This window comes from Eurypyga helias, unplaced genomic scaffold, assembly GCF_000690775.1.
Source record: "Eurypyga helias isolate BGI_N326 unplaced genomic scaffold, ASM69077v1 scaffold2195, whole genome shotgun sequence".
NCBI lineage: Eukaryota > Metazoa > Chordata > Aves > Eurypygiformes > Eurypygidae > Eurypyga > Eurypyga helias.
Genome location: NW_010253189.1, coordinates 92,519 through 99,731, shown reverse-complemented (window position 1 = coordinate 99,731; position 7,213 = coordinate 92,519). Strand labels below are relative to the sequence as shown.

General features: G+C 48.5%; 1 protein-coding gene across 1 annotated transcript in view; it reads right to left on the bottom strand.

Moving 5' to 3' along the window:
• Nucleotides 1-7,213, bottom strand: part of LOC104510349 (collagen alpha-1(V) chain) — a 115,039-nt gene that overhangs the window by 32,356 nt on the left and 75,470 nt on the right. Inside the window, exons 28-31 of the mRNA XM_010152568.1 lie at nt 6,418-6,471; nt 4,663-4,770; nt 3,997-4,050; nt 2,717-2,770 (exon numbers count right to left, since the gene is read on the bottom strand). Coding sequence (XP_010150870.1) covers nt 2,717-2,770; nt 3,997-4,050; nt 4,663-4,770; nt 6,418-6,471 — 270 coding nt within the window. The remainder of the gene's footprint in view (nt 1-2,716; nt 2,771-3,996; nt 4,051-4,662; nt 4,771-6,417; nt 6,472-7,213) is intronic.

The window sequence follows — 7,213 nt, the reverse complement described above, 5'->3', positions numbered from 1 at the left end:
GGCTGCATTTAACAAACCCTGCTGGCATATCTTTCTCTAATTAATTACAAAAATAATTTTAAAATACTCCAGCTGCTTCTCCTTTAGCTATGGGAAGCTAAATTCAGAGCAGGTGGAAAGAAGTGTGTGCCACCTCCCCGCAGTTAGCCCCACACACTCCTCTCCTTCTTCCCCAATTCTATTTTTAAGCAGAATTTTCCCCTGCTTATTGCTATCATTAATCATGCATACAGCACTGTGTACTGTTGCAAAGAATTGATATAGCACTGTAAATGTACACAGACCTATATTTTTCAAACAGGGATACCAAGGGAAAGGCATCTAAATTCAGATTATTTTCTAGGCACCCAAATAAATGGTCTGGATTTCGGTACCTCCATGCACGCCCCAGGCTCTGTCAGACCAGGCGAGCAGGGAGATCTATTACCCCCTGCTAATGGCAGAGGCCTATTAAACTCTAAAAAATAAGATCACTTATTCACGTCTAACTATTGATTTTACGACCAGGTTTTGAAAATGTCCAAGCACGCTCACCCAAGCTCCCCCCACGGCTGCAGACAGCTGACAGGCACCGTGATGAGCAGCCACTCATCAAAACTACCCTGATATTTAACAGGTCACACTTCTCCAAAAACATGTATTTTGGGGTTTTTTTTCCCCCCTCATTTTTAACTTTGCCAGACCTTTTGTACAGCTATTCTTCAAAAATTTTTCAAGCTGGGCTCCTTATAGTAAAGGAGAGATTTGTCCATTAAAATCTTCCCTCTCTCTCATGTGAAAATACACCGAAAAAGCAAGCACATGCCTCTGGACTGGCTGTGGAACGGCGTAAATGGTCCAATCACAGTGGAGAGGAAAAGAATTAAAATTACCATATAATAAACTATTTGGCAGAGGGGCACCAGAATGTGCTCTCCCTTAGGGATTGGGGTGCCAGACCCTGGTCTTGCTCCCTATGAAAAAAAAAAAAAACCCTTAATTTATATCTGAATTCCCATGTCCTTCCTTTACACTGGAGGTTTTTGGGGCTCCTGGAGCCAGCCCCATGGGAGCAAGAGCAAGCTCCAGAGCCTGCCCTGGCCTGGGAGAGGGACAGCGGCCACCAGCCACCTCTCAAACTCATGAGCCATGTCAACACGAGCTTCTGAACTTGAAAAGCAAACGAACCCTTTTCACTTCCTAAACTGAAGCACTGTGTGTCATGCCAGGGGGTGTAACTAAGTGTCCTCACTCCCTCTCCCTAAGAGCACAAAGCCCGTTTAGAATAAAAAGTGAGCAAATTGGTGATTTTTTGTCTTTTCTTGTCTCATCATCATTTCTTCATCCCGAAGTTGAGCCCCTTCCCAGCACACCTGCTCCCTCCTCAATCCCTTTCAGACTGGACATTGCCAAAATTCAACCAGCCTAACCCTTTGGGATATTGGCCATCTCATAAACAACCAGCTCCTGGTACCTGTTCCACTCTCCCCGAAAGGTTTCCCATCCCAGCGGTCTGGATCTCCATCCCACCATAACAGAATTAGCAGATGGAGCAAGAGGGATGCGGATGCTGGGGGATGCAAAGCAGCACTTTCCCGCCCCGCTGCAGGGATGACGCTGTTTTACACCACCTGAGAAATCCAGGCCCAGGATTTTATTGCTATATATTCGATAAGGCGGGTGGTAATTACAGGGCTACAGTGAATTCCAGGCTGTGGTGGCAGCTGCCTTATTCACGGCCTCCCTTCTCCCGCCCGGAGCAGAGGGAGGGGAGAGGACGCCGCGTTCGTAGTTCAGAGTGAAATGAAAATTACTCAGTGAGAGGATAAAAAAAAAGGGGGGTGGTGGATATAAACCAAGTATCAGTGGCATGATATTAATGCAGAGCAAGTTGATTTATATTTTCTGGGGTCCTATCGAACACGTCTGTTAGAAGTCATTTGTATTTAAATGAGAGTAAAGAGGAAACTAATTCCACTCGCTCTCCTCACTCCCCCAATTTTTTCCCTGTGACCGAAGCTGGTACAGAAAATGACTTTATGTTTGTACTCTGAATCCCCTAATTCAAGCCTGTCTTCCACAAAATAAATCACCGGTGTATTTAGACAATCCCTGCTTGGGAGCGAAGTCTGTGGAGGTGGGGTGAGAGGTAGAGCCAAGGCTGGAGCCTCCACATTTTAAGGGGGTTTATGAATTTAGAACATATCTGCTTACGCACAGGAGGAACTTGTGGGGTGTTTCCCGCTAAGCATGTCGAACCTCACGGTGGGCTAGAGATGGTTCTTGCTGCTTCCGAACAGATTCACCCATCTCTAATAATTACTGTTAATTAAAAAGCTCTTCATGCCCTGAGCCAAGTCTGACAGTGCGGGAAGGATTCAGGTTCAGAGGAATATCTTGAGGGAAAATTTTCCAGCATTTAATTGGAAAGCTGCTGTCTGCAGAGCTGGCTCTGCTGTGACTGGCATCCTCCTCTCCCAACAGCCGGCGGCGGGAGCCTCTTGCTGGCTTCAGGCTCTCGCTGGTCCCACGCTCCCTGCACCGGGAATCACATCCCAGGATGTGAGCGCGTGGGATGGCCCTTCTGGGAACAGCCCCTCCATGCAAAAGCAACCAGAGCACCAGCCCAGCAGCTGCCTTTGGTGGGGCTTTCCCCACGTCCTGCCCAAGGACCTTTCTCTGGGGTGACAAAAATAGTAAATCAGCAAAGCAGGTGGGTAGATGAAGCAGCTCTTACCCGTGTGCCCTTCTCTCCATTGGCTCCTGGAAATCCTGGGAAGCCGATTGAGCCCTTGGGGGAAGAGCAAAGAGAGAGCGAGCAGTTCAAGACACCGAAAGGGGCAGCTCTGTCCACCCACGCCAGGCGCCCGCTGGCCTGGAATAACCCCCAAGCCAGCGCCTGCTGACGCCTGCAGCTCCTAAAGCTCCTTTTTCAACCTTCCTTTAATAAAAACAAAACTGAAGACAAACCCGAAATGACCTCAGAAACTAGATTTCATCCAAAAACAACAACAAAAAAAAAAAGGTCCATGCCTCATTAGGAGTCACTGCAAAAGCCCAAGCCCACGGTTGTACCAGGCGCCTGGGGAACAGTCAGGCTTTTGTTTTTAGCTCCTAAGTCACTGTGTTGTACATGAAAAATTAACTCCTGGCTTGTTCCTTTCTGATGTAAGCACCTGGAGAGTTGCTGCTGCTGCTTTTAAAATATGAATTAGTCAAAGAAATACAAAAAACCCCACCCTATCCCAGACAGAAAACACAAATTAAAAAAAGAAACCACCAACACCACAACCAGGAAACAATCTCTTGTGGATAATTATGTCTCCAGTGTTAAACAAGCCTGGGTTTTTTTCAAGCAGTGAACATGAATAATAAAATATGATTCTTAAAAAAAAAAGTTAACAAAAACAGAAGTTCCCAAAGCCTCCAGGGCGTGTAAAAAATACTGGGCTGCAGGCTTTGTCTATGCAGCGGAATTTGCAGTTTTAATTTAAAAAGAACATTTGAAAATGGCCCAAACGAAGGTGGGCGTGTAGATAAGATACAAAGGATGTTTGCAAATCTGCAAAAGGCAGTTTTAATTTTAATTTCAGGGAGACCCTGATTCATTAGCTATTCTCCTTAATTAGTTAGTTAACATGAGCGCAGAGCTTTGAAGATATAAAACATAATACAAGGAGAAGGTCTATTATGCTGATGACTCGCATGAAAGCCCACGTGGAGCCTGTTTATACCCGTCACCAAAGCAGTCCTGCACGCCCTCGCGTGCTGCGGTCCCCGTCCCGCCGCACCTCTTCCCACCGCTTTGCAGGAGACTGAAGCGATGCAGAACCAGTCCCCGATTTCCATCAGCTGGGAGCTATTTTTACCCATCTATAAATTTGTCCTGCACGGGTGGGAAATGCTGCCGCTCCACCTCGTCCCGTTAGCAAGGGGCTGAGCCCTTTGCTCAGCCGGCATCCGCCGGGCTCCCCAGCACACCCCGCACCTCTCCAGCGCCGAACCCCACCGAGTTACCTTTGGGCCCTGCCTGCCCGGGTAGCCGGGCAGTCCTGGCACGCCGAGCTTTCCCTGAAACACAAACAAGACGTGTGTTAGCACAGGCAAGAGAGACCTTGCGAGCAGCTTCAGATCTGCACCAGCAGAAAGGGGAGATGGCCAAGTGCAGAGAAGTCGAGAGCAAAGCAGACGTGACACGGTGGGATAAAGCTGCTGGGGCATTGCCATCATCCTCTGCACTCCCTGGGGGTTTGATGCAGAGTGAGAACTGTAAATGTGTCAGGGACTTGGTGGGTAACGGGCTTTTTTTGCTACCAGTTTTTTTAAACCAGTTACACACAGAATTAGACTGGAGTCCATGATACTTTCAATTTCTCCATTTTTTCCCTCATCTGGGTTTTTTTTTTCAAGGCACCATACCCAAGCAGATAACCCTAAAGAGATCAATACGTGCTCAAGCCATGCCACCACGGCAGAACCACGACCCCAGGGTTTCCCCTGGTCTTTGTGTGGAACGACTCCGGCCAGCCTTCGCACACAGCTCCTGCAGCATCTCCTCATCCCTCTGCCCTAAAACTGTCCCCCCACATGCTGGGCACTGCCCTGGCCACCCACCCAAAACACCTAAAAAAAAGTGGGTTTTACAGTAAAACATTCCTGGGAGATTCCATCCTTGAGACTCACCTTCTCTCCAGCAGGACCAAGAGGACCGGGATCTCCATTGGGGCCAGAGCGACCTTTGGGACCTTCAGGACCATCCTCACCTCGGGGGCCAGGAGGTCCAATTTCCCCCTGTTAATCATAAGAGAAGCGTTGACAAGGTTGGCAGGTCCCAGACCCCTTGTTTGCTGACAGCAACACCCTTCACGGCTGCAATCGGATACTCCACAGAGCTGCTAACACAACTCCTGGAGAAAGCTGGTCTCCACCAAGGACCTCAGACGAGACGGTCACTGAGCACATTGCAGAGCGTTATTAGAGCCTCAAGCTTCCATTCACACAGCCTGGCCATCACCTCCAACAACAGCTGTCTTTTCCTGTGGCCCAATTATCCCATCCACCCGCAACTCCTCTCCACCGAACCAGCCTTCATTAGCTCTGATTGCAACACACCCTTTCACCCACCTCCCGGTTCCCAAATCACAGTTCGATGTGCAAGCCAGGCCTGGGAAGAGTTTAATTGAGGGTTGAACCGGGCAACTGGAGAAGACAGACTGGACTAGAGCATTTTTGTGCTGAAAATCATTAGGAAATCTGAGAGCCGAGAGGACGGAGCTATTAAGGTGACCTGTTGTGAGGCTGCAGGCTTCGGCACACAAAACAGCGGCTGTGATTTTGTCACGTAGGGTAACAGGAGATGCTGCCACGCTGCAAACACAGGCAGCCTTCTCGCTTGGCAGAAGCTGGGTGGATGTGGATTTATCTGCGAGGCTCTCGAGTACCCCTTGGCCATTCATTGCTCATCATAAAACACAAAGAGCTTGATGGTGGGAACTGGACTCGCGAGCTTTGTTTGAAGGAGCTTATGTCTACCTGCGGCTGGCGAGGACAGGAGTCACCTCCCCAAGGTGCCACCTTTGGTCCTTCTTTTTTGGCAAGAAGGAGGGGCTGGGGCACTTTTCAATTGTTTTAACTGTACAATTACACAGTCAAACACCAGCAGAAAGGGAGGAATTGATGTCTACCTTTACCAGCCTTCACGCAAGGCATTCCTTTTACCTTTAAACACAGGGATGAACGACTGCAGAGCTCTCCTGATCCCTGGAGGGGCTTCAGAGCTCGGAGGGATGATGTCAAGCCCCAGGCGATGCATCACTCGGAGATGGGACAAGGACAGCGCCCTACCCCCAAGGGCTGAGCATGGAGGATGAACACACACCCTGTAAAGCCACGGGCTGCCCACGTCCCACTGTGATTTCTGGTGGTCTGTGTGTTCCACTGATTTTAAAAGCTGTTGTGACCGTGAAGCATGCCCTGTTGCTAAAGATACAAGTCTAATAGAGCTTTCACAGCGCTGCTTTGGTTTCTATTACAGTGTGTTCCCAGTAACTTTACACTGCACACTGATGGTATGGAAGCACATTAAGCTCAGCAAATAAAAATGCTTACCAGACCCTAGATGTAATATTACAGGGGAAAAAAGATAGTAGAAATAAATATACGATACAGCTGAATCACACTGTATTCCCAGCAGTCAAAGCAGCCAGAGAGGGCCCTCTATCATCACTCAGCTTTATTTTACCTTCAAAATGGGATTAGCAAATTTAGGGATTTAAAGTTGCTGTTCTTGAGGTGAACATGAAATTCCTGAGTTCCCGCCTCGAGATCGGACGTGCTAGGACTCTGACAGCAGCCCACCTTGCTGCTCACCCTCAGCTACATCTGCACAATAAAGCACAGGCTTGAAAGGCAAAGTTCACAGCAGTTTTAGACTCTTACCCGGTCTCCTTTGATGCCCATATCACCTTTGAACCCAGGGAAGCCATCTTCACCCTAAATAACAGAGAGGGGAAAAAGCAGACAAGGTATATAGATGGAAAAAAAGAAAAAAGACTTCCCCAGCCCCACTGCATGGCCCCTACCTGGGGAGAACAAGATTCGGTTCCTGCCCTGCCCGTCACATTGGCTTCTGTAAGTCTTTGGCATGCACAAATGGGAATGGAAACCCAGACAGTCTGTGACTGCTGAGGTCCCCAAGGGATCACAGCAAGTATTCCCAACATCCCGTCCTGGCAGTGAATCAGGAGCACAAATCTGGCCTGATGTGAGTAACAACACGTTGCCAGTACTGGGAACCGATTATTTCTGAAGTACAACTGGTTCTGTCTTCATGGAGGATGTTTTACACCATGCTTCGAGGCAACCTCTAGGACAGTGGTAGTATTTCTTTCAGCCAAGAAGGTTTAATTGCAGCGCTCAAATCAATAATGTATTTCATCCTACAGCAAATCTCTCATAGGCGATGAAGACACAGTTCCTAGAAAGACTTTTAAAGTTTGGAAGGTGCCTGCCAGGATTTCCTAGCTAAACCTGCTGGCTTTGCTGCCGAATTGCTGGGGGCAAGAATGAAGGAGCACGGATCTGTTTATGGGACAGGGCAAGATTTTCCTCCACCTCCTAGCTCTTCCTCTGGGAGAAACCAATTGCACCTTTGCGACACGCAGATACTGTGTTGACTGTCTTACTGACTTGGGTTTTCACGGGCTGCTCTGATGACCGGCTGGGCAGCATATCC